At 41.6% G+C, this 13,129-nt stretch overlaps 1 protein-coding gene and 1 long non-coding RNA gene across 2 annotated transcripts; one reads left to right on the forward strand and one right to left on the reverse strand.

Annotated features, from left to right (window-relative positions):
* Positions 1-108: 108 nt before the first annotated feature.
* LOC133560202 (uncharacterized) lies at positions 109-3,168 on the forward strand. Its single transcript, XR_009808402.1, has 2 exons — positions 109-246; positions 3,061-3,168. It is a non-coding gene; the product is annotated as an uncharacterized LOC133560202 (long non-coding RNA).
* bcl6b (BCL6B transcription repressor) lies at positions 347-7,718 on the reverse strand. The gene is made up of 11 exons (XM_061912427.1): positions 7,380-7,718; positions 7,214-7,294; positions 6,170-6,348; positions 5,857-6,096; positions 5,666-5,788; positions 5,416-5,608; positions 4,551-4,729; positions 4,405-4,484; positions 4,096-4,316; positions 3,028-3,165; positions 347-1,199 (listed from the first exon to the last, which is right to left on the reverse strand). The coding sequence occupies exons 3-11, from the start codon at positions 6,340-6,342 to the stop codon at positions 1,059-1,061; spliced, it is 1,488 nt and encodes a 495-aa protein (XP_061768411.1). The 5' UTR covers positions 6,343-6,348; positions 7,214-7,294; positions 7,380-7,718; the 3' UTR covers positions 347-1,058.
* Between the last annotated feature and the right edge of the window lie 5,411 nt (positions 7,719-13,129).

A 13,129-nucleotide genomic window follows, 5' to 3' on the forward strand; every position in this document is an offset into this window, starting at 1 on the left:
ATCCACCTCGGTCCACACTCCATTACAGTAGGTGGCGGTAATGCACACCAGAAGGTTGCTTGCCAACCGCCATAAAAACAAAAGAAGAAGAAGAAGAAGGCAGCCAGCTATGGGGTCGCCTCAGGAAGCCGCAGCCATGTGCGTGGCAGCGTGGGTGTCATCATGCAGGAAACAGGTGCCAACGAGCTTTCATTGTTTCCACGCCAGCGACAAGAAACGCACAACAACCAAACGTGTCATGATGAGGTATTTGTTATTATAATGATCTGTTTACCATCTTTTGAATGCACGATGCACGACAGTAAATAAAGACAAAGGACACGATGGGCCTTGGCTCCAGTTGATGTAAAAAAAAAAGAAGTATTTTAATTCAAGTTATACAAAGCATCTTTGGCCAGCAAATCCCATTCCTTAGTGTTTCTCAACTACATGTTCTGTTGTAAATTGTCTGCTTAAGTCCTTTGCCTGCTTGGACTCTGTCAGCAGCATAAATGAGCTAAAAAGTGGGCATGCAGGCACCAGGCCTACGCACATCAAGACACTTAAATAGAAATGCCAGTGCAAAACTTGTAAATCACCACTAAGTGCTTTTATACTCCCCCCTAACAGACTTCCTTCAAACCATAGACATACATGACATTTTCTTTCTGCTCTTTTTCGCCTCACAACTCTTCACAAACTTGCCAAACAACTTCCTGTAACGTCACTTGCATCCCTACAAATCCAACAAAGATGCCCGCTTAGCGCCACCATAACTTCCCATCACCCAGCGCTGTCCAAACCTTTTCCTCGCCGAGGCCTGCATACAAATAGATAAAAGGCTGCATTTGCTGATACTTTTTGTGCACTAAAGCAATCCAATGTATTCAACTATGTTATTGCAGACAACGCAAACTAGTGTACTATCTTATAATCCATCTCATTCATAATTGACTCAATTTATAATTAAAATGTGCTGAGGTTCAGTACAAAATGAGCTGTGTGCCAAAAATGTACCACTTTGGACATCCCCACCCTATTTAAGGATCATTTTGGAGATTGGGCTCGAGAGCTGTTCTTCAGCAGGCTTGCAGAATAGACGGGTAGGGCTCGGTCAGGACCTTGTAGCGGACCTTAGTGTTGGTGATGGCGCCGTGTTTCTGTCGCAGGTGAAGGCGCAGCTGGCTCTTGTGCCGGAAGTGGAGGTCACACTTTTCACACTGTCACAAAAAAACAGTGTTGTTTTTTTTTGCTGGGCGGCTGTGATTCAATTTGTGCACTTGTACACTTCAGTAAGTATACTACGTACACTACATTCACTTGAGTAAGTATATATTTACACTGCGTACTTACATTTTTGGGTAAGAATACCATGTACACTGCTTACTGACACTTCAGTAAGTATACTATGTACACTGCCCATTTTCAACTTCATTAAACATACTATATACACTTCTATACTTACACTTCAGTAAGTATACTATGTACACTGCATGCTTACCCTTTGGTAAGTAAACTATGTACACTTCCATAATTACACATTATTAAGTATACTATGTACACTTACTTACACTTCTGTAAGCATACCACTTACACAGCATACTGAGATTTCAGTAAGTATACTATGTACACTGTGTACTTTCAACTTCATTAAATATACTATGTAAACTTCTATACTTACACTTTAGTAAGTATACTATGTACACTGCGTGCTTACCCTTTGGTAAGTAAACTATTTACACTTCCATAATTACACATATCAAGTATATTATGTACACTGCTTACTTACACTTCAGTAAGTATACCATGTACACTGCATACTGACACTTCAGTAAGTATACCATGTACACTGCATACTGACACTTCAGTAAGTATACTACGTACACTGCGTACTTTCAACTTTATTAAATATACTATGTGCACTTCTATAGTTACACTTCAGTAAGTATACTATGTACACTGCGTGCTTACCCTTTGGTACGTAAACTATGTACACTTCCATAATTATACTTTATTAAGAAATACTAAGTACACCGCAGTAAGTATACTATGTACACTGCTTACTTACACTTAAGTAAGTATACTATGTACACTGCGTGCTTACCCTTTGGTAAGTAAACTATGTACACTTCCATAATTATACTTTATAATGAAATACTAAGTACACTGCAGTACGTATACTATGTCCACTGCTTACTTACACTTAAGTATATTATGTACAGGGCCTGCGATGAGGTGGCGACTTGTCCAGGGTGTACGCTGCCTTCCGCCTGATTGTAGCTGAGATAAGCACCAGCGACCCCAAGAGGGAATAAGCGGTAGAACATGGATGGATATTATGTACACTGCATACTTACACTTCAGTAAGTATACAATGTACACTGCATACTTACACTTCAGTAAGTACATATTTACACTGTATACTTACACAAAATAGCAAGCTTTGAGTGGAGCACGTGACTCCTCTTATTTGGATATTTTATCATTCTTACTAGTTTGCATATTACATATTGCTTTGTTGAGGCCAACTCGCTCTTATCTCGCATCTGACTGCTGATTGGTCAGCTGCTACTTGCTGTCTATTATTGTCACGTTGGCAAGAACCCCAGAAAGCCAATTACTGTGCTCGTGGGCGGTCCAAAAGGACAAACTTCAGCCTGAGCGTCTGCTTTCCACCTAGTGCTAGTGTTTGACTTGTCTCCATTTATGAGCCTTAAATTATTTTTGGATGTTAAAAAGTGGAGGGGACAAAAACTGCTTTTATAAAAAGTGCAGGAATTACGTCACATATGCCACCTCCCAAATAACGTCCAATTTTGTTAATCACTGCACATGCACACTAACAATTCTGGGCACCCATCCATTTTCTACCACTTATTCCCTTTGGGGTCGCGGGGGGCGCTGGTGCCTATCTCAGCTACAATCGGGCGGAAGGCGGTGTACACCCTGGACAACTCGCCACCTCATCGCAGCAATTTTGGGCACCTCAAATGCTAAATGTAAGTGCGAATGTCGAACCACAACCATTGAGTGTGTGCGGAGGCTTACCGAGTACGGCTTTTCTCCCGTGTGGATGCGCAGGTGGCTCTTGAGGGTTTGCAGGTGGCGGAAGCGGGTGCCACAGGTGTGACAGGGGTAAGGCTTCTCTCCAGTGTGAATCAACACATGCGCTCTGAGGTGAGCAACCTGCATCGTAGCAATTCAATCAAAGTCAATATTTTCATGTAGATAGGGATGGCTATCTTTCACATTGGAATCGCTACAGTACCAATTCCCATTACCAGGGAATTGATACTGGTATTCAATGATATTAGTGTTAGGTACTTTTGTGTGTGTTCAAAATGTTAACTGTTTAAAAAATAAATAAATAAATACGAGATTCGCTGTCCAGTTGTCATCTTGTTTTCTTACACTTTTTTATGTCATTTGCAAGTACTGTAGTGTACTGTAATATATAGTAGGCTTTACATGTAGTTAGAATTTTTAAACGTTAGATGGCAGTAGTCTTTAGGCTATAGCGTGCTGGCTTAGTCAGGAAGCAGTCTTTGCTGTTAAGTTGAATATGTCATGGGCATCTACATTAACTATATGATTTGCCTGAGAAGCTGGACAGGACAAAAAAAAAAAAGTTGAATATGTCAGTTTTTTCTTTTGTTGAGCCCTACAAAATGTGTATACTGTAAGTATTGTACGTATTAGAAACCAACTGTTTGACCTTTAAATGCATATTAAATGAAGTTTTGATTACCAAATTTGGAGGTGTTGAGATTGCCATGTCAAATCACTGAGGCTAAACTTTAGCATGTCTATGGCAAATCCCATGTAAATTAGCATTGAGCTAGCGCATTTTGAAAAGTGGAGCCTTACTGTGGTTTGGAAAGCCTTTTTTTTTGTTTTGTTGATATAGAAAATTGTAAAATTACTTAAAGGCCTTGACTGCTTGTTTCCAAACAAAGTACTTGGGCCTGTAACATCACGTGCAACAAAGGTATCGAAATATGGCATTGTTTGATTTTACATGAATTGTTAGTGCCGACAGACTTTGGTAGGTACCTAAAAAAGTACCGAATAACATAAGTAAAAGTAAAGTGAAAAAAGTTTGGCTGCACTCCTCACCTGAACAAAGCGTGCACTGCAGGTGTCGCAGCGATATGGCTTCTCTCCGGAGTGAATGCGAGCGTGGGTCTTGAGGTTGGCGGGTCGGTTAAACTGGGCGCTGCATACGTTGCAGCGATACGGCTTCTCGCCCGCCTGGACGGTTTTGGCTGCTCCACCGTTGCTACGGTAACTATAAGGCGTGTAGTAACACTCTTTCTTGACGGCTTGATGAGCAGCACCTGTGTCAGTTTGAACGAGAATAGTACTGCATGATTAAAAAAAAGTCATTTACATTTTGGATTATGTGAATTATTTATGATTGATTACCGGTTCCCTCCTCCGCCGAGGCAAATGGCCGGGGGGGAGGGGCTCGGCCAGAACCCTCGTAGCAGGAGGCCTGCCCCTGTCTGGTGCACAGACTAATCAATCCAAGTTTTATTATGGATTAAGGCCACTTTTTCCCACCTCCTTACCTTTTCATCTGACCGGGCACTTCACCAGGCCACGCCTCTTTGGGGGCTTGCGGGGTCACGGCGGTGCTCTCCTCCGCCTCCTCTTTCGGGGCGCTCCGAGCACAGAGAGGATTGAGGACGATATACTTGTACTTCTTCCAGTTGCAGACCTTTGGGTCAATTGGGGCTTTGGTGTCGCTCTGAGGAAATAACACCATGTTCCAGTAAACCAGTGGTTCTCAACCTTTTTTCAGTGATGTACCCCCTGTGAACATTTTTTTTATTCAAGTACCCCCTAATCAGAGCAGAGCATTTTTGGTTGAAAAAAAGAGATAAAGAAGTAAAACACATCACTATGTCATCGGTTTCTGATTTATTAAATTGTATAAAGGTGCAAAATATTGCTCATTTGTAGTGGTCTTTCTTGATGTATTTGGAAAAACGATCTAAAAATAACTAAAAACTAGTTGAAAAATGAACAAGTTATTCAATTATGAATAAAGATTTCTACACAGAAGTAATCATCAACTTAAAGTGCCCTCTTTGGGGATTGTAATAGAGATCCATGTGGATTCATGAACGTAATTCTAAACATTTCTTCACAAAAAAAGAAATCTTTAACATCAATATTTACGAAAAAATGTAGCTGTCAAAACTGAATATTGAATTGTTGCATTTCTTTTCACAGTTTATGAACTTAAATTCATATTTTGTTGAAGTATTAGTCAATAAATATATTAAAGGATTTTTGAATTGTTGCTGTTTTTAGAATATTAAAAAATCTCACGTACCCCTTGGTATACCTTCAAGGACCCCCAGGGGTATGTGTACCCCCATTTGAGAACCACTGCAGTAAACCATCACATGCCCATGTCCTTGAACTCACCGCAAGGTGTTCCTTGCAGGTTTTGGACTCAGCAGGTGAGCTGGGCTGGCAAGTGGAGCGTGCAGGGCTGTCTGGTGACGGAGCCGGCACACCCGCAATAGGGGAGTCGGGCTCCTTTTTCAGCTCCTCACAACCAAGCTTGAGGCTGGGGAAAGCCCCCGGCATGGGCATACGCTCGGCATCCCCGGGGACCCTGCAGCAACAGGGAGTGTTGCAATGAGTCCCAAAGCGACATCAGTGTAGTTCTTACCTGATCGTCCCTGCTGCCGGGAGGAACTTCAGTGGTCCTGGCAAGTCTCCACCTTTAGGGGCCACAGAAGCTACAGACACTCTGGAGTCCAGCACCAGTTGAGGAAGTCTTATATTTTCAATGCTGTAACAAACACCACGAGAGGCTTCTTGATTAGATCATCACTGCAGGGATCTCGTCCAGCTCCTCACCAGTGCAGCTGCATGAAGTCCCGGCAGGTGTCGGCCACGTGGTCCATCTGCAGATAAGCCGCCACAGCCAGCACGCCGGGGGCGATGGCGGGCGTCAGAGGGAGACGGGAAGTGTACATGAAGTCCAGCAGGAGGGAGACACTGCTCGGTTCCAGGTGGCTCGGGAAGGACACAGTCATGAGCTGCTCCCTGCCGCCGCCAAGCAGCATGTGATGTGTATGCAGCGAGTAGAAGAAGCCGCTGAGAGGGGGGGGGAAGACTTTAGAATGACTCCATATCGGGACGATCTATGGTGGTGTTCAGGCATACTCACCTGCAGGCCACCAGCACTGCAGAGTGCGCCTGTAGGTGCACATTGCCCACCGCCAGGGTGGTGTCCGTCAAGATGCTACGGCGCCGCAGTTCATTGAGGTTGAGCAGCACGTCGTTACAGTGGCGGGTAAACTCCTTCACGTAGCCACTGGATGCTTTGGCCGCGTCCATCATGCTGTCCTGCAGTGTTACATACACATCTTTATGTACACATGCTACACATCCATTTTTTTTAGTATATATCGCAGGTGTACAACTCAAGGCCCCGGGGCCAGATTAGCCCGACTCTTTGTTTTACGTGGCCCACAAAAGCCTGAAAATAATGTGTCAAAGCACTTCATATTTTCTTCCAAATGTATTTATTTTTTCAATTTTGACAGAAAAAATGTTATGTACTGCATGCAGTACATTTTGACTCATGCGTTTTATATTTATCAACATATACTATATATATATATATAATCACATTTTGCAACAAGCATTAAAATATATTTCACACATTTGTTGTTATAATAAAAAAATAAATACAGGTTTGCCTCGCCACATTGCGCTTCAAATATTGCGACTTTACCACAACACAGATTTAAAAAAATAAAAATAAAGCACATTCTGGTCCTAAATTGAGCATAAATAAACTAAAAATATCAATACTACAGTAGTATTGGCCCTAAACAAGGGACGACTGTACTTAAATATGTTAGTCACTCTGACTTATGACTTCAAAACAAGTTTTCACAAACAAAAAATATAACCAAATGTGTAGACAATTGTGTAATAATATCATGAGGTGATTACACATTAAAATGAATAAATATTTACTGTTACAAACAGCAATAACTGAGATGTGGCCTGCGATAAAAATTAGTTTGGTACCCAATCCGAAGTTCAGCAGAACTGCATTTTTGATTTGCAGCTCCTTTTTATTGGCTCTCGGCATATTGTAAAATAAATGAATTCATTGTTAATCGGATACATCATTAGAAATTACACTAGTTAGTTTTGTCACCTATTGGACAAATTGTAGAACTAACAGTTCAATACCTACCTACTGATGTGCAAGACAAGAATAAATAGACACAAGTGTCATGGACACATGTGTTAGGTGAGACCAGCTCCCTACTCGTACCTGAAAAAGACAACAAAACATGCTCTTAGTTTTTCTATCTATTTTCCCCTTTCCATGCATGCATATTCATTTTTCTTTAACTCACCCCGACCAGCAGGGACGAGAAACCGAAGTGCCCCGTGCTGACCTCAAGCCCCTTGCCTCAGGCTCCTACGGTCACTCATGAAGGTGGGGAGGGGGGCTTGCTTGCACTGGCTCTAACCAGCAGTGTGTGAGGAGGGTGGATGCGGGAGACACATTATAATGTCTGAGAGAAGTCCACCCCCCACCTTGTATTTCCTCTTTCCGCAGTGGCCCACGCGCAGGAAAAGGCCTGGCCAGCGCGCTGAGCTCCAAGTATTTTTAGTGGGCTATTAGTTTGTCTAAGCCCCCTTGGCCCCCAATCGCTGAGAGCAAAGCAATGGCAGGAAAGCCTCGTGGGGTCCTGTTGAAAAAAATATAGATGACTCTTGGGGAAGAGGGGTTTACGTGCCCGATTGTCCTGGGACAAACCATCAAAACATCAACCAACGACGCTTACAGACCGCCCCCACCGCTCTCCTGGACCGAGGAAGCGAGTTGTTGAATTATTAACATGAACACATGACACATAATACATCATTAGAATGTTTATAATAGTGGGAGTTCACAGCAAAACAATGTGGACATGTTCTGAGGACCAAGAGGAAGAAAGCAAGACAAGATTGTGGCTTCTAGCTGGGAGACGCTGTCTCCTTTGCGGTGAAAAACAAACTTCTCCCTGCTTTGGGAGAAAAGCTGCCGACAGATGTGCAGGAACTAGCCCCCTCCCCTTCCTTGCCTCCCAACACACACAAACTTTTAAATGCATCCTGCAAAGCTGCTCAGAGTCGTGGATGAAAACCCAGGCGCAGGACATCCGTCAATAATAAAGCAAGCAGGAGACCAGGGAGGAGAAGGGCGATGGGGAGGGGTCACGCGACAGGGTTACAGGGGTCACAAATCAGGAAAACAAAATAGGCGGATAGCTACCTCATACCAAGTAAGTCATGTTCAAATATATGCTAATTAATTAGCATATAAATAGCAGGGGGCCGGACTTCTCCCTTCACTATTATTCTTATTTTGTATATTCCTCAGAACTCCTGTCCTCCACAGTAGACATTGGATTTTGGTCTATTTATTTTGTCAGAGTTACAGAAACGCTCTGCTGTTTTTATGGACCTTCTGCAAAAAAAGCAAGTTTTTTGTTGTTGTTTTTTTACTGATAGCGTCCCACATGTTGAATAGCGCAAAAATTTATAAAAAGAGGACCTAAATTGAACAGAAGTATATATTAATGAGTTGAACAAACGACTACTGACTGCATCTGAAAAAAATAAGCTTTAGCAACATCTAATTTGCACAAAGATTTGTAATTTATGCAACTTCCTATACTGAAAAAAATATATAAATGCAACACTTTTGTTTTTGCTCCCATTTTTCATGAGTTAAGACTTTTACTATATACACAAAACTCCTATTCCTCTCAAGTATTGTACACAAATTAGTCCAAATCTCTGTTAGTGAGCATTTCTTCTTTGCCAAGATAATCCATCCCTCCTCATAGGTGTGGCATATCAAGATGCTGATTACACAGCATGATTATTGCACAGGTGTGCCTTATGCTGCCCACAATAAAAGGCCACCCTGAAATGTGCAGTTTTGCTTTATCAGGGTCTGGGAGGGCGTCAGAAAAGCAGTCAGTATCTGGTGTGACTACCATTTGCCTCACACAGTGCAACACATCTCCTTCGCAAGGAGTTGATCAAGTTGTTGATTGTGACCTGTGGAATGTTGGTCCACTCCTCTTCAATGGACATGCAAAGTTGCTGGATATTGGCAGAAACTGGAACATGCTGTCGTGTATGCCGATCCACAACATCCCAAACATGCTCAATGGGTGACATGTCCAGTGAGTATGCTGGCCATGCAAGAACTGGGATGTTTTCAACTTCCAGGAATTGTGTACAGATCCTTGCAACATTGGATCGTGTATTTTCGTCTTGCAACATGAGGTGATGGTCTCGGGTGAATGGCACAACAGTGAGCCTTAGGATTTTGTCACTGTATCTTTGTGCGTTCAAATTACCATCATTAAAATGCACTTGCGTTTGTTGTCCCTAGCCATACTTGCCAACCCTACCGGATTTTCCGGGAGACTCCCGAAATTCAGGCAGAGCTGGAGGCCACTCCCCCTCCAGCTCCATGGAGGACCTGAGTGAGGACAGCCTGTTTTCACGTCCGCTTCCGCACAATATAAACAGCGTGTCTGCCCAATGACGTAGAATGATCGAGGGCAAGTTCTTGGTTTCTTATGTGGGTTTATTGTTAGGCAGCTTCATTAACGTCCTCCCAGCGCGGTGACAACACACAACAACAGCAGTCACGTTTTCGTCTACCGTAAAGCGGTTCGTCTGCCATAAACAGCAATGTTGTGACACTCTTAAACAGGACAATACTGCCATCTACAGTACATGCATATGGTTAGAAAAATAGTGACAGAGAATAGTACAAGGATGGACAATTCAACCCTTAACAATGAGTAGATGAGTGTTGTGCGTGTATAAGTTTAAAAAAATGAACACTGAAATTGAAGTATTTCTTTTATATATACATATATATATATATAGCTAGAATTCACTGAAAGTCAATTATTTCATATATATACATATTTCATATATATATACATACATATTTCATATATATATACATATTTCATATATATATATATATATATATATATATATATATATATATATATATATATGAAATACTTTACTCTTAACCACACCCCCAACTACGCCCCCGACCACAACCCCCACCTCCCGAAATCGGAGGTCTCAAGGTTGGCAAGTCTGTCCATAGCACACCGTATACCATAACCCCAACCCTCGATTCACAACGCTGACATCAGCCAACCGCTCTCCCATCTTCACTGAACATTAAAAAAACGGGATTCATCCGTGAAGAGAACACCTCTCCAATGTGTCAGATGCCATGGAATGTGAGCATTTGCCCACTCAAGTCGGTTACAATGACAATCTGCAGTCAGGTCAAGATCCCGATGAGGACGACGAGCATGCAGATGTGCTTCCCTGACAAGGTTTCTCATTGTTGTGCAGAAATTCTTTGGTCATGCAAACCAATTGTTGCAGCAGCTGTCCAGGTGGCTGGTCTCAGATGAAAATGGAGGTTAACCTGCTGGATGTGGGAGGTCCTGGGCTGGTGTGGTTAAACGTGGTCTGCCGTTGTGAAACCGGTTGGATGTACTGCCAAATTTTCTAAAACGCCTTTGGAGACGGCTTATGGTAGAGAAATGAACTTTCAATTCATGGGCAACCGCTCTGGTGGACATTCCTGCAGTGAGCATGCCAACTGCGCGCTCCCTCAAAACTTGCAACATCCGTGGCATTGTGCTGTGTGAAAAAACTGAACATTTCAGGTGGCCTTTTATTGTGCGCAGCCTAAGGCACACCTGTGCAATAATTATGCTGTTTAATCAGCATCTTGGTATGCCACACCTGTGAGGTGGGATGGATTCTCTTGGCAAAAAAGAAATACTCACTAACACGGATTTAGGACAGATTGGTGAACACTATTTGAGAGGAATAATTATTTTGTGTTTAAAGTAAACGTTTTCGATATTTGAGTTCAACCCATGAAAAATGGGAGCAAAAACAAAATTGCTGCGTTTATATTTTTGTTCAGTGTAAAAAGAGAGGAGCCTTGGGAGTACTTTGAAGAATGCCACAGATGTGTAAAAGATTGGATCCCAGTGTTCTATGTTTGCTAGTAAAGTTAAAATGTCAATGCAAGTATCTGCCAGGTGTTCACAGTGGTGCAAGTTCCTCTTTAGAACTGGAATATTATAGGAATTTGCTGCAAAAATGGTGTCTCCAAAGTTTTAAATTGAACCTGGAGGCCGGTATGGCGTCATTTTGCCCCCAGGTTTCCATTTGAATATAGGCTTGGCATATAGTCAAACTTTGTGATGTAATATGTGATGAAAAGAGGACCATTTTCTCAAGGTAGGTCAAAGTGCGGCTCGAAGGGGAAATTTTAGGCCTGCATTTCGTTCTTTTATAGGCGCTACGGCATATTGTCGAAATAAAATTAATTGATTATTCATGAAATATTAGATATTACATGTGCAAGCTCACCAATTACACACAACATTTGTTGTTTGGACGGATCAATGCAGTGCATTGTGACAAAAAGAAAAGAGTACAACATGGACAAAGAAAACAAAGAGGGACATGCGGGTCTCGGCTGCTTCCAGGCATTGTAAGAAAAACGGATGGAAGGGGGCGGAGCGGGGATAAAGGAAAAGTGAGAACATTACTAAACGAGCTCTCCAATGGACGGAAGCCATTGAGTCTAAAACCCCTCGGCAAAGCTGCTGGTCACTTCCTGTATCTAAATGTCCATGCATGTCCCAAACCTTGCAAAATTGGAAGATAAAAGTAGTCTCGACTCACCAACAGGAGGGCTGCGTCCCCGGGTTGCCATGACGATCTGCAGCATGGCACAATATCTACAGGTGATGATAGCTCCTCATAAAAAAACAAAAGTCTTCCTGTCATTTGCACTACCGTGGACATATAAGGGCAAACAGCCTTGCAGAGGGGCGGAGGAAGAGGGGATATCCCAGGGAGCGTCCGGGCTTGTTTGTCCAACTTTTGGCAAGGACACACTCGGAAATATAACATGAATGTATGAAAGTGGAACTACAAGCAGGGGGGCGCCGGTTTGAAGAGGGGAGACAGTTGACCCAAATCTCATGAACCACCAAATAATAAGCAGATACTTGACCTCAATACTCACTGAAATAATAGGCCAATTTCATATTACTCAGACGCTATAAATAAAAACAAAGAGCAGCAGGTATTAAGCTGCACATGATTAATAAAGTTTCAAAGGAATACGACAAATACAAACCGCAAATTACTAATAGATAATGAATAGGCTTAATACATATATGTTGACCTTATAAAAATACCATTAGTGACAGTGATCAGATTGACAGTTCAGCAGTGCCCAATAGACTTCAATATAAACAAATGTTTATATAATTAAAAATACAAGAAGTAAGTTCATACTATTGTGTTGATATTAATATTTTATTCATTTTTTAAACGTTTTTTTTTTTTTACAACTATTTGTGTTTTTTTGCTGTGTTATTCAAGTACTGCATGTTGTATATATTTTAGGGCTGTCAAAAATAGCAAGTAGACTCATGAGAATAATCGCAAAAAAATAATCGCATTAATCATGTATATATGCAGATTAATCAAACAATTTATTGTGACTGTAAATGTTTCTTCACCTTAAGAGCGGATGGTTACTTGACAATCAGGGATCAGGTCAATGTATGATGTAATGGGTGATGAGTGAGAATACTTGGCCTTAGCTGGTAAATTTCACTTCAAAATAGACCCTGACTGGACTTAAGATAAAACTGTTATCTAGTTTTAAAGCAAATAAAATGACATGCATTCAAGTAAAAAACAACAAAGAATTCCTGTATGACTTTCTGTCAATAAAATTGCATTTGTGTAAAATATTGGGATATTTTTTCAAGTTAAAATTATGCAAGCGAGTAATAATCTGTGATTAATCATGATTAATCTAAATTCAAAAGTGTGATTAATTGGATTTAAAAATATAATTTGACAGCATTAATACATTTACATATAGTTGCGTTGCACTATTAACTCAGAAAATAAGTCCTCAAACACAAAAAGGCTTTGGATGGAATTGAATGGGAGTCAATAGTACAGTGGTCCTCAAGTACCACCTCAGAAGAAAACTTGCCTCTCCAAGTACCACCAGAAT

The sequence above is a fragment of the Nerophis ophidion genome, linkage group LG10, assembly GCF_033978795.1.
Source record: "Nerophis ophidion isolate RoL-2023_Sa linkage group LG10, RoL_Noph_v1.0, whole genome shotgun sequence".
Classification (NCBI taxonomy): Eukaryota; Metazoa; Chordata; class Actinopteri; order Syngnathiformes; family Syngnathidae; genus Nerophis; species Nerophis ophidion.

What these genes read in the sequence shown, in the direction of transcription:
- bcl6b (XM_061912427.1), bottom strand. Translation starts at nt 6,342, where the DNA reads ATGATGGACGCGGCCAAAGCATCCAGTGGCTACGTGAAGGAGTTTACC. An exon ending in GACTTCATGCAGCTGCACTG is followed by an intron (nt 5,789 to 5,856) that starts GTGAGGAGCTGG and finishes TGTTTGTTACAG; the next exon opens with CATTGAAAATATAAGACTTC. An exon ending in GCAGTGCACGCTTTGTTCAG is followed by an intron (nt 3,166 to 4,095) that starts GTGAGGAGTGCA and finishes GCTACGATGCAG; the next exon opens with GTTGCTCACCTCAGAGCGCA.